The sequence below is a fragment of the Chiloscyllium plagiosum genome, chromosome 34 (genome assembly GCF_004010195.1).
Source record: "Chiloscyllium plagiosum isolate BGI_BamShark_2017 chromosome 34, ASM401019v2, whole genome shotgun sequence".
Taxonomy (NCBI): domain Eukaryota; kingdom Metazoa; phylum Chordata; class Chondrichthyes; order Orectolobiformes; family Hemiscylliidae; genus Chiloscyllium; species Chiloscyllium plagiosum.
Window position 1 is genome coordinate 7,733,494 of NC_057743.1, and position 23,340 is coordinate 7,756,833.

At 39.7% G+C, this 23,340-nt stretch overlaps 1 protein-coding gene across 1 annotated transcript in view; it reads left to right on the forward strand.

The window, feature by feature from the left end:
* The window catches only part of cep104 (centrosomal protein 104), a 226,267-nt gene that overhangs the window by 88,573 nt on the left and 114,354 nt on the right, over positions 1-23,340 (forward strand). The window contains exons 9-11 of the mRNA XM_043675400.1: positions 4,541-4,747; positions 5,235-5,351; positions 16,871-16,907. Of these exons, the coding sequence (XP_043531335.1) occupies positions 4,541-4,747; positions 5,235-5,351; positions 16,871-16,907 (361 nt within the window). The remainder of the gene's footprint in view (positions 1-4,540; positions 4,748-5,234; positions 5,352-16,870; positions 16,908-23,340) is intronic.

A 23,340-nucleotide genomic window follows, 5' to 3' on the forward strand; every position in this document is an offset into this window, starting at 1 on the left:
ATCTGGAATATATGGTAAAGACATTTACAGCGCATCATTAAATAAGACAACATTTTGAGGGCGGTCTTGCTTTTTTTTTCATTTATAGTGAATGCTATTTGGGAATGTGTACTTTGCAGTTGCTGAATCTCTGGAAACAAACAGATTATGAATATACTTGAGATCTTGATCAAATGGGTCAATTGGTTTAAAGAACCTACCTCTAAAAATGGCAGATGGACTTCAATCTGGATAGATGCGATGTATTGTATTTTGGTACAACAAGCAAGGCTAGGATGTATACAATTAATGGTAGGGTCTTGGATAGTGTAGAACGGAGGGACCTAGGTGTGCATGTCCATAATTTTTTAAGGTTTGTGTCTCATGAAAAGGCGTTTAGAACACTTGCCTTCACTGCTCAGTCCTCTGAATCTAGGATTTGGGATGTCAAATTGAGGTCGTACACGACAGAACATTCTTCTTCTGGAATACTGTGTCCACTTTTGGTCACCCAGTTATAGGAAGCTGAAGAGGGTTTGGAAATGATGTACCAGGATGTTGCCAGATGTGGAAAGTTTGAGTTATAAAGAAAGGCTGACTAGGACTGACTAGGACTTTTTACTGGAGGGGTAGGAAGTTGAGAGGTGACCTGATACAAGTTTATAAAATAATGAGTCGTATAGATAGAGTTGATGGTAGTTGTCTTTTCCCCAAGATGGAGAGTTTAAGGGGCACACTTTTAAGGTGAGAGGAGAGGGATTTTAAAAAGACATGAGGCAAATATTTTACACAGAGGGTGGTTTGAGTGTGGAATGAATTTCCTAAGGAAGTGGTGGTTGCTGGTACAATTAGAACATTTAAAAGACATTTGGATAAGTACATGAATAGGAAAGATTTGGAGGGATATAGCAAGGAGCCTGCAGATGAGATTAGTTTAGTTTAGGATTATGTTCGGCATGGACTGGTGGGACCAAAGGGCCTGTTTCCATGTTGTATGACTCTAGACTCTATAATAATGAATCCTAGAATGATAACTGCACTCTAAGTTGCATCTGCGCTGCTTGGCAAAAGAAGGGGTACGTTTATAAGTCATGTTTATCTGATACTGTTGAATTTTCTGCTGAAGTTTCACTTTATTCAATGGATGAAAACTTCCACAAAGTGGCTAGTTTAAAAGTTTTAAATCTACTTTCGGCAATTTAATTTATTAAATTTTAAATCCAAAAGCTGCAGGCTGCTTCAGTTGGAATCAAATGGCTTTATGTGCCAAGTAAGAAAGTGTCTCTACCTTCCATGGCTGAAGCAATTTTTAAGGGAAAGTATAGCTTCTCCCTTAAGTAAATGAAAGTGAAACTGGCGAATATTAAAATGACTGTTGTGTTCAACATTTCTTGAAATGCACTGTCATTGTGTTACTTATGATATTAGGAATAATGTGGTGAATTCTTTTAATGTGAAGAATTTTTTCACTGAATTTTTTTTTCTAAATTTATAATTTACCTCACATTAAGGAAGACTGAATAAAGAAACTTAACTCTGTGGTGTATTACATAATGAAGTGAGAAAATGTCTGTGCTTATGTTTTTCCCCATTTGCCAATCCCTTGATCATGAGCAGTTGAAATCAAAAGAGGAAACACTGAATGAGAGACACCCATGATTATATGGCACATATCTCAGTAGTCTGCTGTCTGTCCTTTCTACTTTTCGGAACCACTTCCATTCCTGTCTCTTTAGGGACAGAGAGCTGTTTATCTTCCACAAGATTCCGGAGTCCTTTTGCTAGAGTAGTTACAGACTTTACCTGATGTCAGATTTGTTCTGTGGAGATTAGAAACAAGACAGACAGAGTACAAGATTTGTATGCAGCTTATGCCTTATAGCAGTCATAATTTCAGGCAAAGAAAGTAAGTGTAAACCCAATTCCAGGAAGCTGATGTTGAACACCCTTTCTTTGGGGGAGATGTCAGAGGTAGGTTCTTTACTCAGCGTGGAATGCGCTGCCAGCAGTGGTATAGAGGCAGATACATTAGGTATATTTAAGCGACTCTTGGATATGCACATGTATGATAGTAAAATGAAGGGTATGTAAGTTAGTCTGAACTTAGAGGATAGAAGGCGCGCGCAACATCAAGGCCAAAGGGCCTGTACTGTTCTATATTCTATAAAGCCTGTTTCATTTCTATTATGCTTGTTTGTTCCATGGATATACCATTGACTCCTGTCAGCCCATGGCCAAATGTCACACGAAGACTTGGGTTCAACTGTGCTTTATTTCAAATTGTGGAGGTGCTGGTGTTGGACTGGGGTGGACAAAGTTAAAAAGCACACAACACCAGGTTATACTCTTACATGTTTATTTGGAAGTACAAGCTTCCAGAGTGATGCTCATTCTCATCAGGTAGCTGCGGAGCAACATCATAAGACACAGAATTTATAGCAAAAAAAATCAGTGTCATGCATGCAACTGGTATGGTATATTGAACAAACCTAAATTGCTGTTAAGTCTTTTATCTTTTAGAATGGGTTGCAGGTTTTGGTTCATTAACTCTTTTCAAATTGGGCAGCAGAGCAGGAATGAGAATCCAACTTGTGTTCCTTTAGAGTTGGCTCTCATTATATAGAGAACAGTGCAATTAAACTTGCCAGAACAATATTAATGATTGATTGATTGTGCATCTGAGACTTCACAATTTTATCATAGAATGATTTTAGCACAGAAAGAATAATTGGAGGCATCGTCTTCTGCCTGCTTTCCACAGAATGAATGCAGCTCATCCCACTTCCTTGCCTTTTCCCTGTCACCCTGGAATTTTCATCAGATATTTTTCCACTTTCTTCCAAACCATTTACTGCCAACTTCTATGTCATCTTCACCTTTGTTGGACAAGGGTACACCAAGTGCAATTCTTCCAAACTCTGCCACTATACCTGCTTCTGAGGAGGATTGGAAGTTCGTGGCTAATTATTCCTGAATTTGCATACTTATTTTCTTCAGTTTTTTTTAATGAATCTGATCCAATTGTGGAGACTTGGAAACTTTTAGGTATAAATAGGTTTTCTAGTACCTTGTTTTTATCAAATTTTAGTTCATCCACTGTCTCAACTACCTCCTCCTCCACTGACGGTAGCAGCACCTTTCTTAGTACAAGTAGATGCAGGCATTAATTCAGTACTTCAGCTTCAGTGCATGTCCTCTTTGTGGTCCCAAATTGACCCAACTCCTGCTTTCATTGTCATTTGGCTGTTTAGACACTATGGAAAATTTTTGGATTTTTCTTTGTTAGATGCCTGTCTCATGCATGTTCTTTGTTTTACACCATGAGATGTAGGAGCTAAAGTTGGTCTTTCAACCTGTTAAGTCTGCTCCATCATTCAATGAGATCATGGCTGTTTCAATAAACATCAACTCCATTTCCTGTCTTATTGCTGTAATTTTTGATTCCATTCTGAAAGTCTGTCTGTCTCTGGTATTAATATCAAAATTCTAAATGACTCCACAATAGTTGTTTCCAATAAATAATTCCACAGGTTCACTACCTTTAGACAAGGAATTCCCCTTCATCTCTGTCTAAATTGGTAACCCTTTACTGATATTTGCCTTCAGAACCTGGTTTTGCTCACCCTTTAGTTCGCTTTCCATGAGTTTTCTATAATCTTTCAGTTCTCAACAGCATTATCAACTTGATGTTTGTCATCACTCTTGTACTGCTTTTTTTTCTTTCTTGTATCTCAGTTGCTATCCCTTTGTTTCTACTTATCCTCTACCTTTTTTGAAATGTGTACAAACCATCTCCTCTTCAAAGGCAGCCTATTGTTCTGTTACAGTTTTGCCTGCTAATCTAGGCCCGATCTGTTCTCACTGCATTGAAATTGGCTCTCTTCAAGCAATTATCTTTACCCTGAACCATGTCCTTTTACTGAGCCAACCTAATTCTTGTAATACTATAATCACTGTTCCCAATGTCCCTCGACTGACCCTTGATTCTCGCAATGCCTCCTTCCTTGGGACCAGGAACACTGCAGCAAGCAAAATCTCCTGAACATGTTTCAGAAACTTTTTGCCACTTTCACTGTTGATATCCCAGTCTATAATTTTTATGTTCTTTGATTTCCTTGCAAATTTTGCTCCCTCAAAATAGACTTGTGAAAAATAATCTTGATGATTTGATAGCTTGTTTGTGCATTGCATGATGAAATGATAATGTTTATTTGCACTTGTTATTCTTATTTGTTCCTCCTTTGCAACATGCTGTCCCAGATTTAGCAACCATCCAAGGCCGTGCTGTGTCTCTCAGACAAGGAATCAGTTTGAATTATCTTAGTCTTCATTCACGCGTTTTCTAACTGCCTGTTTTTAGTGAGGTATTTGAGAAAGTAATCTCTCTGCAACTGACAAAGAGCCCTCTGTAGTCAGTTTTTGATCACAAACCACCTGGTTCATGAGTATTAACAGTCCTAAAAGAGACCAATGAAAGAGATCTTAGTTTGAAACTTATGCTTTAGGACTTGTCAGTTTTTGTACTGGCTGCATGTGTATATTTTTAAAATGTTTCTGTCAGTTCGCAGCAGGAGCTTTGGAACATACTGCCTCTGAGGTCAGGGATACAGCTGTACGGATTGTCCTTGAAATGTATCGACAGCACAGGAGTGCTATTTTGCAGTACCTTCCACCCGATGATGCAAGTACGCGCAGGAATGTGCTATACAAATCGCTCTTTGATGGATTTGCAAAAATAGATGGGAGGCCAACAGAAGCTGAGCAGCGAGTAAGTTTTACTACAATGATGTTATATTTCCTTGCATTAGTGTTTTATTTATTGCCTCACAGTATTCAGAAAAATAGCTTTCTTGAAATGCTTCCTATATATTGAATGCTAACTTTCACACATAATTTTTCATAACATATCAGGTCTCATGATTGTGTACTTTTTTTGATGACTTTTGCTGTGACCTGAGAAATTTCTGTTCCAACTGTTTCAAATAAACAGGTTTTATTTAATTTAGCAATGAAGCAAAATCTAAACCTCAAAGGAAATGGTCACAAGGTATTGGAAGCGTGTGGAAAATAGTCCCAAATCACATTTTTAAAGTTCATTTTAATTTCTTCTCCCTTGGTAAAAGGAACAGCATAATGCTTTATGAAAACTTTACAAACCAATACCGGGTATTACAAAGCCATGTAAGAATTTTAACAAATACAGAAAGAATATACTTTTAAAACAAATAATTTATTTGGTTGCTTGTTTCAACTAGGCATACAAAAAGGCAGCTGCAGAAGAGGCAGAGAAGAGAAAGAAAGAAGAAATAAGGGCCCTCCAGGACCAGCTAGCGGCATTGAGAGAAATACAGGCAGAAGTCCAGGCTGAAAAGGTGTATAAATCTGATTTAACAAGGTGCAATAGACAATAACACAGTGGCAAACAAAATGTCAACAGCCTCTTGAATGTTCACAATAACTATTGCCAAAATGAATCTTCTAGAGAGGCCTTTCATATATTTATTCACATTAACACACAAGCTTGAGGGGCTATTTGGAGAAAAATTGTTGAATTACAATACTCAAAAAGCTGAGTGGCTGCCTCCTGTACTGTAAATTTTAATGATTCTGTTTTCTTGACATCACAAATGTCTTAGAAATCATATTTTTGGTCTAAATTATCTTTAAACTGCAGTACAATTCAGCAATTTTTTTTTAGATTAGATTACTTACAGTGTGGAAACAGGCCCTTTGGCCCAACAAGTCCACACCAACCCGCCGAAGCGCACCCATCCAGACCCATTCCCCTATGTTTACCTCTTCACCTAACACTACGGGCAATTTAGCATGGCCAATTCACCTGACCTGCACATTTTTGGATTGTGAGAGGAAACCAGAGCACCCGGAGGAAACCCACACAGACATGGGGAGAATGTGCAAACTCTACACAGTCAGTCGCCTGAGGCGGGAATTGAACCCAGGTCTCTGGCGCTGTGAGGCAGCAGTGCTAACCACTGTGCCGCCCATTTCTTAGGCCTTTTCTCATAATCAAAACAGATGGAGATCATCTAGCTTCTCAAACCTGTTAGATTGTTGTTCTATTTGCTCACTTTGGTTTGGAAACCTTTCATATTGGTGAATGATGAAAATCTATACATCTACCTGTTGAAATTTTAAAGTGATCTAAGCTCCATAGCTTTTACTTGTCCGTCTAGCCATGGCTTACCTTAGTTTGTCTGACTTTGTGGTCATGCTGCCGTTTAGTGGCATTTCGTTCAAACTGCACTCCTGGCAATCTGCCAGCTCTCTGATTAGACTGACAGTTCTTGGATCTGGGCCATTGTCCTGAATCGAATGACACACACTGGTGTCAGTCTCTAAATTTGCAGCCACCTGCAATATGTGCCTCAATGCACGGACTCTTCACTGGTCCTTGCATTTGTACAGTGCTCTTGTTTCATAATGTACTTAATTTCTTTGATTGTTGACTGTTGTTTGCTTAATTAGGTAGAACCTGTTTTGAGATAAGTATTGATCCAGATACATCTTCACCATCTCTCTGCAATACCAGTTAGCAGTCCAGTGGAGCATACTGTGATCAGTTTCTGTCTTGTCTAATATTGAATTCACCTTTGGCGAACATTTCTATTTGTTGGACTGATGAGTTAATTAATGTGTGCAAGTCATTCTGCAGCATAGATGAGAATTGTGCATGACTCGTAAGAATCTACGTTTGGAGCCAATTCCGAAATTAAACGTTCCCCAGGGCAATTCCTTAATGCCTTAATCCTCCGAAAGTGTCCAACTAAATCTTGAGAATTTGGAGGGTGCCGTTGAGGTGAAGAAAATCTATACATCTACTCAGGAAAAGTCAGATGATAAATTACCCTCGTCTCGTTCCTGAGTAATTCTTTATCTGAACCCTACTTTACATTTTCAAATTTTTATGTGGATTATGCCAATACATTTGTCCTTTAGTTATTGATGCATCAACCAATAAAACCTCTGCTAATTTTGAACACTACTTTTCATCTGTTTTTACTGTTTCCCTTGTATTGTCTCTCCTCACAAATCAAATTTCTTCTCATTGGTGTCATTTGAATCATTCTCACCTGAACCTTTTTCATGTTCTTGGCTTCCATGTTAGAGTAAGTTAACATAAGAGAACACTTTTTGTTTTTAGTGCATTTCATCTGAACACCTAGTTTGTCTGTCTGTCTCTCTCTCTCTCTCTCACTCACTGTGTGTGTGTGTGTGTGCCTGTCTGTCTGTCTGTCTCTCTCTTCCCACCCCCAATTCCAATTTGAATATCTCAAACAGAGGTCAGGAGGAGATCCACTGGATCTCTCATGACTCACTCAAGTTGTCTCAAATTGGCAAAGTTTTGATACAATGACTGTTGATATTGGTTTCAGACACATTGTGTAAGAAGTCTATGTGTAGCATGTCTATTTAACTAGCCAGCAATATTAGAAAGTGAAATTAAGTTTTTTTAAAAGTGACAGTTGCTTTAAGAGCTAATGAAGCAAGCAATCCATTGTCTGCTTTTCAAATTTGAATCTGAAATTTCAATTTCAAGATGATGTGGTAGGGACGAACATACCTTGACATGTATTGACAGCATGCCTTCAGTGTTTTTGAAATTGCTTTTAGCAATTACTTTAAGGGCAGCTGGCTACGTTAGTATGGCTCTATAGACACACTACTTGAAAATTTTTTCTAGAAAAATTAATTGGTACACTTTTCTGGGTGATATGCTTTAGATAAAGTTTAAAATCACACAACATCAAGATATAGTCCAACAGGTTTATTTGACAGTACAAGCTTTTGAACGACTGCTCCTTGTCAGATTGCTAGTGGGGCAGTGATTTAAAGTAAATTATTGGATTTACATATTAATCAGTTGAAATCTGCATCCCTTCGAAGTAATTAAAGACTTCAACAACCATCTAGGTGTGTCTAATGCATCATTTCGGTCATATGACACTTTAATCTTTTACTTACAAATTCTATTTCCTGTGTATCTTTCCCCACTAGCTACCTGACGAAGGTGCAGCACTCCAAATTTTGAAATAAACCTGTTGGACTATAACCTGGCGTTGTGTGGTTTTCAACTTTGTCCACCCCAGTCTAACACCAGCACCTCCACATTTCGATAGCCACTGACTGTCTTGACAGCAAAGATTTCTACAAAATAGAACATCAGCTATTAATACCATCTCCCAATAATTAAATAAGCTTGTTTATCCTTGAAGCTGATGATTCTCTGCATCTATAATCCTTTTGAACTAATGTATTTTTTCTTTTTTTTATATGTCATGACTAGCAAAGAATAAATCTTGTTTTAACATGAGTTGAGCAGATCTTCTAACAAGCAGTCAGTCAGTGATTAAGTTTTAGAACACATTCTCCTTCCGTCGGAAGTATCATGTAAATTAAGTAGTGAAGGGGTGATGTTTTGGAGGGAAAATGCCTTTCCAGACAAATGTTACACACTGAGGTAACTGGTATCTTGTTCATGGTTGAACCTTCTGATCTTAAAACGAGAAGATCGTAAATATGCTAGTTGCCCACTGGGTAAAGAACAACATATTGTCCCTACATAAACTATGTGTAATATACAAATGGGTTATTGGATTTAGATTAAAAATAGCCTTTATGGGTCTAAGTAATGTTAAAGCTCAGGAATCTCCGACCGCAGCCTGTGAACATCCGTTTCCTGATTCTTTACCAGCAGATATGCCATCAAGTATATACAGTTGCTCCTTGAAAAATAAATATATTGGAATTTTATTTAAAAAAGGTTTCATAAAGCAAGAATTGGCTTCTGTATTTCTCTTTTTCCTAGATTCTTGGACAGTATCCATATACTGAGCCAACAAATCCAGTACTTTATCATTTGCTTGTATTATTTTTAATTCCTCTTTCAGAATTTAACTGTTGCTCAGACTAAACTACAATTAAGTTCTCTGTTCCACAGCTCAAGTATTAGGCACAACTCAGTTTCTAGTCTTGTCATTTAACTGTCTGTTGCTGATTATTACATGAAGCAATATTTCAGTGAACTTCATTTAGTCATGAAGCAGACTTGCATCTTAATTTAATTTTTGCAAGGTGCATGATTTCCTGCATGCCTGAGTTTTCCTTTCTGCAATTAAGTATTCATTCGTCCATACTCTAAGTGACAGTTTTTGTTGAACAGTAAAACTTTGGTTTGATAATCAGAATACTTAACAGAAAACACTGGACCATCAGCTTGTTTTCCTGCTCGTTTCTTCCCATCATCTGGGATGCACTGTCATAGATCTTCCCTTTACGATACTTCAATCTAATGTGCATCCCACCGTACATGAATTACAGTTAAGACTCGCCCTGTACTCATCCAATGTTACATGACATTTACTGGCTAATTACAAAAAGCTGTCAAGGTTAGAATTTTTAGGTAATTTTCTCCTCTTTATCCCAGAAGCACTAAGTCATGTTATTACTGCCTCCACTGACGTTGAAACTGCCACAGTGTATTTCATAAGCTTGTTTACAGTTTGCCACATACATACTGTAAAACCTTTTTAAATAAAAACCAAAAGAATTGCAGATGCAGAAACAAAAAGAGAAATTGCTGGAACAACATATCTGGCAGTATCTGTGGAGAGAAATCAGAGTTAACCTTTTGAGTTGAGTGACCCTTTATCAGAACTAGTTCTGAAGAAAGGTCACTTGACCCAAAACATTAACTCTGATTTCTCTCTACAGATGCTGCCAGATCTGTTGAATGATTCCAGTGCTTTTTCTGTTTTTATTTGTGCGTGTGTGTGTAAAACCTTTTAAGTTTGGCTGGGTAATCAACCACATTCCTTGTGATAGATATTTTTCAACGCTAACTACTTTCAATTTAGATCACTAAGAATGTCATTAGAAAATTAAATTTTTTAGCAATTATTGATTTCTCAGGACTAAAATTAAAACACCAAACCATGAAATGATTCTATTATAGTATTATAATTCTTTGACTGTAAAGCTGTCTATTTAGAAGTCATAAGGTTTGTTCCATTATACTGCCTGTTTTCTGTTTGTGGACACTGTACTCTAGGCCAACTATTTTTGGCACTATGTGTAATGAGGTCAGTGATTTTGTGTCTTATGGATAATGACACCGCCATCACTAATACTCTCTTACATATGGTAAGATTAATTTTTCAATCTCCAAATGGCCAAACGTTTCCACATTAATTGATACGTTTAAAAACACGATCACATTTCCACTGGCTGCTCTTAAAGGCTTGCATTCACATGTAAACAATCAGAGTCCTCAGTTCCCTTTTTTATCTATGAAAATGAGAGCTTCTCTGCAGTCAGTTTTGCAAGAATGTAATCTTGTATCTGGCAGAACTTTTGTGCCATTGTTAACAGTGATGTGGAGGTACCGGCATTGGACTGGATTGGACAAGGTCAAAAATCACAAGATACAGGTTATAGACCAACAGGTTTATTTGAAAACACTGCCGTTCGGAGTGCTGCTCCTTCATCAGGTGTTGGTCAGCGCTCCGAAAACTAGTATTTTCAAATAAACCCGTTGGATTATAGCTTGTAGTTGGATGATTTTTGACGTTGTTAACAGTAAATGAGAGGATTCCCAGATTGTGAAACTTTTGACTGTTTTTGTGCTACTCCACACTCTGCACTATGACAACAAAGCATAAATTTTATGAACAGGAAATACACAAACTTGTCTCAAGATGCTCAGTTACAGATTTACATATTTGCTTGCAAAAACTGCAGTGTCTTTGCATGCATGTAAAAGTTCAACTTCTAAAAAAGGTACACTAGCTAAAATTACACTACAGTTTGTAAATGAAGGATGACATTTCCTTTAGTCTTTCTGTTTCATAGTGACTTGGTCAGAATTCTTTTCAGTAGTCACGAAGAAAGAACAAACCAGCAGTAGAATGTAAATATCACTTTTATAATGTGTAAATAGAATAGTTAGATATGCATTACTTGGAAACAAATTGCATGATGTTTTCACTACATCTTGCACCTGAAACATGATACCGGTTGTTCTTTTGTCTACTACTCCCTTTTTTACTGGCAATCAAACAGATGATTAAACTTAGAAATGCTGCCAGCAGCATTTCTTTTTCTGAAGAAAGAAATTCAATGAGAAAGAGCAGCAAGGATTAGAGAGTCAAATGGAAGATGGCCACAACAGCAAGCAGATATGGAGTTCATTTGTTCGAATTTTGAAAGGTTGAGCAGATGTATTGTACATTTCAGCTCCTTATTCATGGTAGTTTTGCGAATAGGTGAATAGGTCAAATTCCATCAAGACAGTTTGAGAAATTGAATTCATTTTTTTAATGGAAAACCTTGAATTTTACAGGAAGTGATTTATTCAAATCATTCCAGGGATGAGAAACTTTAGTTTTGAGAATAAATAGAATAAGTTGGACTGGTCTCACTGGAGAACAAGAAGCTGAGAGGAAATCTGATAGAGGTTTTCAAACTATTAGAAAACTTGCGTGAAGCTGTTTCCACTTGTGGAAGAAACAAGAATGAGAAGGCATGGAGTTGAAATGATGTGCAAATGAAGTAAGTGTCATGTGGGAAAAGAAGCATTTCCTCACACACCAAGTTGTTAGGATATGGAATGTTCTGTCTGGGCATGTGGTGGAGGAGGCAACAAGAGGGCAGTGCATCTTTTTTGGGGTGTAATGGTGTGTCGGACTATGAGATGAGAAAGAGGTGATTATCAGTAGGTAATAGAGCCAGTGCAGACATAACTGGATAAATTGCCTCCGTGTGCACCATCATTATTCTGCGATTCTGTGAATTAAATTTTTGTAACAGAATGATCCTGAAGCTGTTAGCATTATTATTTTTTTAAAAAGCAAACCGGTTGAACTTACTTTAGGATATGATTCGGAGATGCCGGTGTTGGACTGGGGTGTACAAAGTTAAAAATCACACAACACCAGGTTATAGTCCAACAGGTTTAATTGGAAGCACACTAGCTTTCAGAGCGACGCTCCTTCATCAGGTCCTGATGAAGGAGCGTCGTTCCGAAAGCTAGTGTGCTTCCAGTTAAACCTGTTGGACTATAACCTGGTGTTGTGTGATTTTTAACTTACTTTAGGATAGGAAGCCTTTCATCTCTTTGTACTCTTGCCTGTGTGACTCAGGTCTATGGGACTCCTGAAATGGCATACCAAACCACATCACACGTGCCAGTGAGGCTAAGAACAGGAGGATATGACAGATAAATGCATGGCTGAAAAAAACATTGGTGTGGGGGCAGTGATTCAGATATTTAGATCATTAGGATCTTATCTGGGGCAAAGGTAACTTATTCAAGAGGTACGGGTTACATCTGAACTAGAGGGGGACCAAAATCTTGACCGCCAGGTTTTGCTAATGCTACAAGGGAGGGTTTAAACTAGATTGGCACGGGGTGGGATCCACAACAGTATGGAGGCAAGTGCAAGGCTGGAAGGAGATTCAGTATTCAAAAATAGGGCTAAAGTGAAGAGACAGGTCAAGCTGGAATACAACAGTGAGCAAGGAATGTCTGTTGGATTATTTTGCATCCATTTTGGTGCAAGAGAGCTGACAGGTTAGGCCGATGAACTCAGGGCATGAATAGGTACATAGCACTGGGCTATCATAGCCATTACAGAAACATGGCTAAGAGAGGGACAGGATTGGCAGCTAAATGTACCAGGGTACAGGTGTTTTAGGTGGTGGAAAGAAGGGATGGGGGAGTTGCATTTTCATTAAGGCGTGTATCACAGCAGTAGTTAGAGATGAAATAACTGAAGGATCATCCAGTGAGGCATTGTGGGTGGAGTTAAGAAATTAGAAGGAGATGGTGATGTTGTTGGGGTTGTACAATAGGCCCCCAAGTAGTCAATGGGAATTAGGGGAACAAATATGCAGGGAGACTTGGGAAAACTTGCAGAAGTAGGGTTGTCATAGTGAGGGATTTTAATTTTCCTAACATAGATTGAGACTGCTAGAGCGTGAAGCACTTAGATGGAGTGGAATTTGTTAAGTGCATTCAGGAAAGTTTCCTCAAACAGTCCTACTTATGAAGGGGTAAAACTTGACCTACTCTTGGAAATACGGCAGGCCAGGTGACTGAGGTGACAATGGGGGAGCACTTTGGGACCAGTGACCATATTTGTATTCATTTTAAAGTAGCTATGGAGAGAGATAAAACTGGGCCACAGGTTCAACTGCTAAGTTGGGGCAAGATGAATTTTGATGGAATTAGACAGGAGCTTGCAGAGGTTGATTGGAATAGTTTGCAGGTAAAGGGACCTTTGGCAAGTGAGATAGCTAGAGTTCAAAGTATATATGTTCCTGTCAGGGTGAAAGGCAAGGTTGGAAGAAAGTGAGGACTGCAGATGCTGGAGATCAGAGTCGAAAAGTACAGTCGGTCAGACAGCATCCGAGGAGTAGGTGAATCAACGTTTCGCATGTAAGCTCTTCATCAGCAATGTGGTTGGGGGGGAAAGGGGGCTGACAGATAAATAAGAGGGTGAGGGTGGGGGCAAGATAGCTGGGAAGATGGAGTTGGGGGGTGATGTTGATAGGTCGGAAGAGATGGTGGAGCAGAAAGGTGGGAAGGAAGATGGACAGGTAGGACAGTTCAAGAGGGTGGTGCCATTAACAGGAATAGGGAACCCTGGATGACGAGATAGTGAGGCTTTGACCAGAACAAGTAGGTAAGGTTCAGGTACAGGCAGCTAGGATCCAAGAGAATCCCTGGAGATATACAGGAGTTTACTGAATAAAGAAGTGGGGAGGGTGGAAAGGGGCTGAAAATGTGTTGCTGGAAAAACGCAGCAGGTCAGGCAGCATCCAGGGAACAGGAGAATCGACGTTTCGGGCATAAGCCTTCTTCAGGAAACTGGGTGGAAAGGGGCACAAGATAGCCTTGGGTGAGAAGATGAGGGTGAATCCAAAGAGGTTCTTCAAGTATATTAAAAGAAAAAGAATAACTAGAGAGAGAATAGGACCCCTCAAGCACTAAAGTGGACATATATGTGTAGAACCGCAGGAGTTGGGCGAGGTTCTTAATGAATATTTCTCCTCTGTGTTTACCGTGGAGAAAGATATGAAGACTTGTGAACTTAGGGAAGTTAGTGGTGATATCTTGGGGACAGTAGAGGAGGTGTTGGACATATTAGATAAATCTCTTGGTCCTGACCAGATATATCCAAGAACACTGCAAGAGGCTAGAGAAGAAATTGCGAGGTCCTGGCTGATAATTTTGCATTATTTTTAGCCACAAGTGAAGTCCCGGAAGACTGGCAGGCAGTGAATGTTTTGCCCTTGTTTAAGAAGGGCTGCAAAAAAAAAAAACCCTGGACACTAGAGACCAATAAGCTTAATGTCTGTAGTAGGTAAGTTACTTGAGAAGATTCTGAGAGATAAGACATACATGCATTTAGAAAAACAGTTTGATTAGGAATAGTCAGCATGGCTTTGTGTGTGAGACATCATGCCTTCCAAATTTGTTATGAGTTCTTTGATGAAGTGACCAGGAAGGTTGATGAGCGCAAGGCAGTAGACATGGATTTCAGTAAGGTTTTTAATAAAGTTCCACACGATTGGCTGCTCTGGAAGGTTAGATGGCATGGAATCTAGGGGGAGCTGGCAAATTGGATATACAGTTAGCTTAATGGTAGGAAGCAGAGGGTAATAGTGGAAGGATACTTGTCGGACTGGAGGCCTATGACTAGTGTGTACCTCAGCGGTCACTACTGGGCCCATTGCTGTTTGTTATCTATATCAGTGATTTGGATGAGAATGTACAAGGCATAATTAATAAGTTTGCTGAATACACAAAAATAGGTGGTAATGTGGACAGTGAGGAAGTTTATCAGCAATTGCAATAGGACCTTGATCAGCTGGGGAAGTAGGCCAAGTAATGGCAAATGGAGTTTAATATTGATAAGGGTGAGGTCTTGCATTTTGGAAAATCAAATCAAGGTAGGAATCTAGGGCCTTTAAGTAGTGTAGTGGAACAGAGGGACCTTGGAGTTCAGTTCACGGTTCTCTGAAAGTGGAGTCACAAGTCGACAGGACAGTGAAGAAGAAGGCTTTTGGCACACTGGCCTTCATTAGTCAGGGCATTGAGTGTCGACGTCGGGAAGTTATGTTGCAGTTGTATAGGATATTGTTGAGGCTACACTTGGAATATTGTGTTCAGTTTTGGTCACCTTTTCCTATAGAAAGGATGTTATTCTACTTAAAAGAGTGCACAAGAAACTTACAAGGATGTTGACAGGATTCAATGGTCTGAGTTATAGGGAGAGGTTGACAAGCTAGGACTTTTTCTTTAGAATGTAAGAGACTTAGAGGGGGTCTTACAGAAGAGTATAAGATCATTAGAGGCATGGATAGGTTGAATGCACTCAGTCTTTTTTCCCATGGTTCGGGAATCAAAGACTAGAGGGCATCAGTTTAACGTTTGAGGAAAAAGAATAAAAGAGAACCTGAGGGACGACTTTTTTTTTACACAGAGGGTTGTACACATATGGAATGAGCTGCCTTTGGAAATTGTTAAACGGGTACATTAACAATTACAGGGAACTGGGCTTATCATTGATGGACATTTTGGTCAGCAAGGACCTGTTTTGGCCAAAGGGCCTGTCTCTGTTCTGTAGGACTCTATGATTTTGTGGATTTGGAATGAAAAGATCTGTTGAAACAGTGTCAAACATCAAGGCACTGCATTCTATTCCACTGTGCGGAGGTTCCAGGATGTTTGCTTAAAGTTATTATTTACAGCTCTGTCAATACTGTTTGGCTTGACTATGTGTAATATTTAACTATCTGCATCAGGTTTTTTCAATCATTATGCATTATTACAACTAGTCTCCAAACGGGTGTCTCCAATTTGTTACAATTCGGGACAGAATACTCCCAAATGAGTGTACTATTGAATGAGGAAAGATGAGCTGGCTCTCTTTCTTCATTCAACTCCTCCCTCAGTTTCAGTTAAGTTAATATAAAAATGACCTTTCCCAGCCCAAATATATTTAGATTTTAAAAGGAGCTAATTCAACAAAGCTTTCTTGAGTTACAGAGAGTTTTATTTTGAAAAAAACTAAAGCATAAGAAAAGATAATATAATTTACACGTATGCACATAGATTAGAAATGAGAAGTGAATCCAAAACACTAACAATAAAATGCTTATCGGTCTTTGGCTTGTCTGTGACAGAATGAAATATCATGGCCGTTAAGGTGGATGATTCCAGAAACACAAACTTTGGAAATTGAGTGATTGCTTGGAGATTCTTGGTTCTACACTGAGCCAAAAGGAGTTTGTCCAATTAACTTCAACGGTGACTGGTTTTTAAGCAGTTAGACAGAGACTTTATTTCTTTTCACCTGTACATGCAGGGTTGTCTGGTGAGTTCTCAGCTGTGTCCCTTTGCAGTGCACTTTAGAACAGTTTACAAGTGAGCACACTACTATGCAATTGATTTTTAACTCTATTTCTTGTGTATTCCTAGAAGGATAAAACGCAAGCATGTCTTTTGTCCAGAACTGTCTTTCTTTCAATTCATGTCTTGTCTGCTGTTTTAAGACACATCCCACCGGAGATCACTGTTCAATTTGTTGATTGAAATCTGTCACTTTGAAGTGCTGTCTGAAGTTCTCTTCATGCTGTCCAGGTGTGACATTCCATGATTTCTTCTTGGAGCTCTGTAATGCACAAAGGGATTTTAGACAGACATTGACTTTACAACCTCCGCCATCTTTTGGCTTCTGTACCTTCATTTTAAGGAAAATAAGTTGAATGTAAAAATTCAATGTCTGTGCAAATAATTTGTGGTTATGACCCATTGTCATGACAGTGTTAAGGATTCTAATAGTTTATATTCTTTTGTTTTGTTCAGGGGAAAGACACAGAAAACAGTCAAGTTTCTAAAACAGGTTTGTGAGAATTTATTTATTATTCACATTCCTTTGTAAAAAAAGTGGTAGAGTACAACTTGAGTGTTTATTTCTCTGTATAACAGTTCTATTTCTAAATATGGGGGTTCCTGACTTAGAAACATCTGATTTACAAACGCCTGTAAGTAGGAATGCAGTCCCATACAGGGGTGTATTATTAAAGGTCCAACATACAAACATTTCCTCTGCTTTATGTTGTCCTATGTTGTGTTCCGACTTGAGTTGCAAATAAAATTGAAAACACATTTGCTATTGGGGACTGCCTGTCTTATCAAGGCATGACTATTAAGTAAACATGAACAATGATTGAAAGAATTTATTGACAGCTACATTATTCTGCCATTATATCATTCTAAACAAATATTTCATTTTATGTAGATCTATTTCAATGCAAATTGCTGCAGTGAAAATTAGAACAATCCTCGTTCCAGTCTTACGCTGGCCCTCTCTCACATCTCTCTTTTCGGTACATCAGTGACTGTTTCGGTACCGCTTCCTGCTCTCGCCTGGACTTGAAAAAATTGTTCATTTTGCCTTCAGTTTCCACACCTCTGTAACTTCACATTGTCCGTTTCCGACACTTTCCTTCCTTTCCTTCACCTCTCTATCTCCACTTTGGGGAATAAGCTGTCCACTGACTCCCATAGCTACCTTCACTACAGCTCATCACACCCCATTTCCTGTAAGGATTCCATCCCATTCTTCCAGTTCCTTTGTCTTTGTTGTATCTATTTGCATGATTCCAAAACAGTGCCGCTGATGTGGCTTCTTTGTTCAATAACTGTGGTTTCCTGCCCACTGGTTGACTGGGCCCTCAGCTGCATTTGACCTTTCACCGGTGCTTCCGCCCTTGCCCCTTCCCATCATGCTCAACAGCATGATCAGGTCTTCTTTGTCCTTGCTTTTCTTCCCACCAGCCTCAGCAATCAAAGGATCATCTTCCACTATGTCTGACAACTCCAACAGAATGCCACCACCAAACACGCTTTCCTCACTTGCCCCACCTGCGTTTCGCAGGGATAATTCCTTCCCGGACACCCTACAGAAGCATGGATGTCCATCATGCCTGTAACCCTAATCCATTCTTCAACCACCAACAGCGCCTTCCTTCCCATGTCACCTTTCTTCCCATGCCACCTTCCCATCTAACCACAGAAGGTGCAACACCTGTCCCATCACTTCCTCCCTGCTCACCATCCAAGGGCCTAAACAGTCCTTCCAGGTGAAGCAGCATTTCACTTGTACCTCCTTCAATCTTGTGTATTGAGTCCCCAGTGTGGCCTGATCTACATTACAAAAACCAAATACAGACTGGGTGACCCCTTTGCAGAACACCTCTAGTACACGCGCAAGCATGACCCTGATCTTCCCGTAGCAGGTCATTTTATCACAGCATCCTGCTTGCATGCCCACTTATCTGTCCTTGCCGTGCTTCAGTGCTGTAGCAAATCACAGCATACACTGGAGGAGCAACAGCTCATCGTCAGGCTAGGCACCTTACAACTTTCTGGGTTCAATATGGAGTTCAACACCTTCAGATTGTGAACTCATTCCTTCCCTTTAGCTTTACTTGTTACATTCTCTGTCACCATGTCTTCTCCCTCCATCCCAGTGAGACAGTCTGTTCTTTACAGTCTAGCAGTTAGATACATTGTTTTGACATTCTGATCACTTAATCTGAACTATAAATATCCTTTTTCCCCCAGCAGTCCAACCTCCCCACTTCCCCTCATTGAACTGTTGCATAAATGCTGCCCCCTCCACACTTCATGTCAGCTCTGAATAAGACTCATCAATCCTCAAAACATTGGTTTGCTTGCTCACTTTCCATGGATGCTGCCTGCCCTGCTGTAATCTCCAGTAGTTTTTGTTTTTAGTGCTGCTAGGATGCCTGTACATAACTCCAATCAGGGTCTTTTTACCTTTGCGGTTCCTCAACTCTACCAGTATAGATTCTACGCCTTCCAACTCTTATCACTTTCTTTGTATTGCCTTAATTTCATTTCTTATTAACAAGGCAACCCTGCCACTTCTGCCCATCTACCTGACCTTTTGTTTGGATGCATAGCCTTGGATATTTGGTTCCCTGCCCCAATCCTCTTGGAGCCATGTCTTTCCAATACCCACAACATTGTACCTGCCAATTTCAGTCTCTGCCACAAGCTCTCTTCCCTTGTTTCATATACTGCGTGCATTTAGTACAATACCATTATTTATGTGTTGGCTGCTCCCTTCTCATAATTGTCCCCCTATCTGCTGTACTCGAATTTAGATTCCTTAGCCTTTCTATACTCTGTCCTATTACTTGTTTTGGAAACCTTTAATAACCTCTGCTGAGCCCACTCCCCTTGAACATTTTCCATAATTTTCCCACTTCTCCACTCTTAAGTTTAAAGCCCAATCCTCCTTTTGTTGACGACCTTTTGTGTTGTTGGAACATAGAAGCAGGAATAAGTCATTCAGCCCCTCAAGCCTGTTCCACCATTCAGCAAGATCATGGTTGACCTGTGGCTTAAGTGCATATACCTGCCTTTGGCCCATATTCCTCAGTACCTTTGCTTGACAAAAATTTACCTATTTTAAAATTAGCACCTGATCCTGTGACCACTGCCATTTGTGGAAGACAGTTCCAAACATCTATCACCCTTTATGTGTCAAGGTGCTTCCTAACATCTCTTCTGAACAGTCTGACCCGAATTCTCAGACTATGCATAACCAGTGGAAATACTTATCTACCTTGTCTTCCCATTAATACTTGAGTGTGCTGCTGGAAAAGCACAGCAGGTCAAGCAGTATCCAAGGAGCTGGAGAATCGAAGTTTCGGACATAAGCTCTTCATCAGGAATGAGGCCCTGAAGGGCTTATGCCTAAATGTCGCCTCTCCTACTCCTCAGATGCTACCTGACCTGCTGTGCTTTTCCAGCACCACACTCTGGACTCTGATCTCCAGCACCTGCAGCCTTCACTTTCTTCTCCTTCTCGTTAATACTTGAAGACTTCAATCAGATCACCTCTTAACCTTCTAAATTCTCAACTGGCTGAATTTGTATAATCTTTTCTTAAACTTAACCCTTGAAGTCCAGGTCTTATTTTTGCAAATATACATTGTACTCCCTCAAAGACCAATATATCCTTCTTATCTGCTCACAGTAACTATTCTGTGATTATGTAAATCAACCAAACATCAAATCTCCTTCAAGTTTTGCATGCAATCCTGACGTGCTACCACAGATATGTTAGCAAGCTGATAAAATATGGTATGTCTGCTGTTATGAACCCTTTTAAAAGAAAAAATTATTGGAGTCCAATTGCAATCCTGAAAGTGCCCATCATAAACTGACTCTGTTACCATGTCCTCTCTCTCCCCTCTTCAGTGAGACTGTCTGTTCTTTCCAAGTACTTAACTGAGCTATCACTAATTTCACACACTGCCCATACCTCTCTCTGCACGCATGATTATTTCCTTAAATTACACTTCCTCGTGAAGTGAGGCTGTTGACTGAACCAAACGGATGGTGTAAATTGATTTTGAAATATTTAAGTATAAGTTGCAACCAGGGAAGTATTATGATCAGAGCTGATGGTAATTCTGGATGAGTCAAATCCCAGCGTGAAACCTTACTCGATAGACCATAGATTTTATTCTTGCACTTTGTTTATGGTAGTGGTCAGCCACTGAAAGAGGCTGTCAGTGTACTTTCAATTTTAAAAAATGAACATTAATTACATTCTCAAGTAAAACAAACTTCTGTTACAAATAACTATTTGAAACAATTTTCTTACAAATAACATGAATAAAGATTCAACCCTATTGCAGTCAAGAACTCTTACAGAGACTCAAACCTCAATGCATTTTGATTAGATTAGATTCCCTGCAGTATTAAAACAGGCCCTTCGGCCCAGCAAGTCCACGCCGACCCTCCGAAAAGCAACCTGTTCCCCTTCCCCATATTTAACCCTGACTAATGCATCTAACACTATGGGCAATTTAGCACAACCAGTTCACCTAACCTGCACATCTTTGGATTGTGGGAGGAAACCGGAGCACCTGGAGGAAACCCACGTAGACACGAGGAGAATGTGCAGACTCCACGCAGACAGTCGCCCAAGGTGCGAATCAAACCTGGGTCCCTGGTGCTGTGAGGCAGCAGTGCTAACCACTGAGCCACCATGCCGCCCCCTTTTCCATTTTCAAATTTCTTGTTCATTTGGTATAGTGGCTCTTGGATTTTTTTCTGGCAAACATCTGCATTCAATCAATGCAATGTTGTGTTGTTCGTGTCTCTGCATGAGATCGTCAAACAAACTTCTGCAGCTCACTTACTCGTCTTCCTTAAACTCTTGCACTCAACAGCACTGACAACTTAAAGCCTGCTGTTTTTGGAGCTTTTCTCTCACTTAGATCCAAGCCATTCTGGATTACTTTTCTTCTGCTCTGACTGTTTTAGAGTCTGTTACAGTTGCTATAATCTCTTAGCTTTTGCAGACAAATTTAAAACTCAAATGCAAGGTTGTTCCACCCAATGAAACTTATTAATTTAAACATTTAAAGTAAAAATTGTTCACCTTTCTAGAAAAGATAATGCAATAGCAGACTCGATCAGAATTGCAATTGTGCTGGAATAGTTTAAGAATTTGGAAGAAATTGTTCAAAATGGATCATGTGGAACAACAGAGAGTGAATGAATGCACTTGTCTTGTGTTGTACTGTATATGTGTTATGTTTACTGTTATGACATGGGAACCCCCCCAGCAATTTTAAACCAGGAACACAGAAAAGATGTACCCCGTGCAGTAAATTCAAGAGGCCAAGAACTATCCCAAAGGTCAATATTTTTAAAAAAAATTAACAACTTTATTTCTTAAAGTTAAACTGAGAATAATTAACTAACAACTATTTACAACTCCTTTCTCCAACCTATCTTTTAGCTTCCCCTTCTACAATACTAGTCTGATAAAACCCCTGGTTAAGATTTACCAAAAATTTAAATTTCAAAACCAGCCAGCTGTGGAATCTTCTCTTTATATCTTTCTCTGTCTTCTTCTTTCAGATTTCTGTTTCACATGTCACTGATTAATAAAAGTATCTTTAAGAGAGCTATTCTGTGGGCAGTCTGCATGTGTTAGTGGCTTGGCAGTTCTCCTTCATCTGTTCAAGTTTTCCTGGTCTTAAACCCCAAAGCAGCAGATTGTGTCATTGGCTTTTAATATTGCCAATATACTAAATTCAAGCTTGATTGGATTCTGGTATTTTTTGGGGGGGGGTGTAATTTAAACTGATTGGCCCAATTCGAATTTGTTTTTGCCTCCTGGCAACCAGCTATACTAGCTGCTCGACGAAACGATTATGTTATGTCTTCTTCAGAACGTTTGGTATTGTCAGGTAGTTCTGCTTGCTTTGAACTGTCTTAAAGGTACAGTACACTTCTACACCTTCATAACATTACTTGGTGATGAAATAGAACATAGAACATTACAGTGCAGTACAGGCCCTTCGGCCCTCGATGTTGCGCCACCCTCTCATAGTAATCTGAAGCCCATTCCATTTACGTCCATTTGCCTGTCCAGTGACGACTTAAATGCACTTAAACTTGGCGAATCTACTACCGATGCACGCAAAGCATTCCGTACCCTTACTACTCTGAATAAAGAAACTATCTCTGACATCTGTCTTGTACCTATCTCCCCTCACTTTAAAGTTGTGTCCCCTCGTGTTTGCTGTCCCCATACTTGGGAAAAGGCTCTCCCTGTCCACCCTATCTAACCCTCTGATTATCTTGTATATCTCTATTAAGTCACCTCTCAACCTTCTTCTCTCTAACGAGAACAGCCTCAAGGCCCTCAGTCTTTCCTCGTAAGACATTCCTTCCATACCTTGCAACAACCTCGAAAATCTCCTCTGCACCCTTTCCATAGCTTCCACATCCTTCTTATAATGCGGTGACCAGAACTGTACATAATACTCCAAGTGTGGCCGTACCAGAGCTTTGTACAGCTGCAGCATAACCTCCTGGTTCTGGAACTCAATCCCTCTATTAATAAAGGCCAAACCATCGTATGCCTTCTTAACAATCCTGTCAATATGGGGGGCAACTTTCAGGGATCTGTGTACATGGACACCGAGATCTCTCTGCCCATCTGCCCTCCCAAGAATCCTACCATTAGCCCAGTACTTTGCATTCCGATTACTCTGCCCAAAGTGTATCACCTCACACTTGTCCATATTAAACTCCATTTGCCACCTCTCAGCCCAGCTCTGAATCCTATCTATGTCTCTCTGCAACCTACTACATCCTTCGTCACTATCCACAACTCCACCGACCTTAGTGTCATCCGCAAATTTACTAACCTACCCTTCTAAGCCCTCATCCAGGTCATTTATAAAAATGACGAACAGCAGTGGACCCAACAC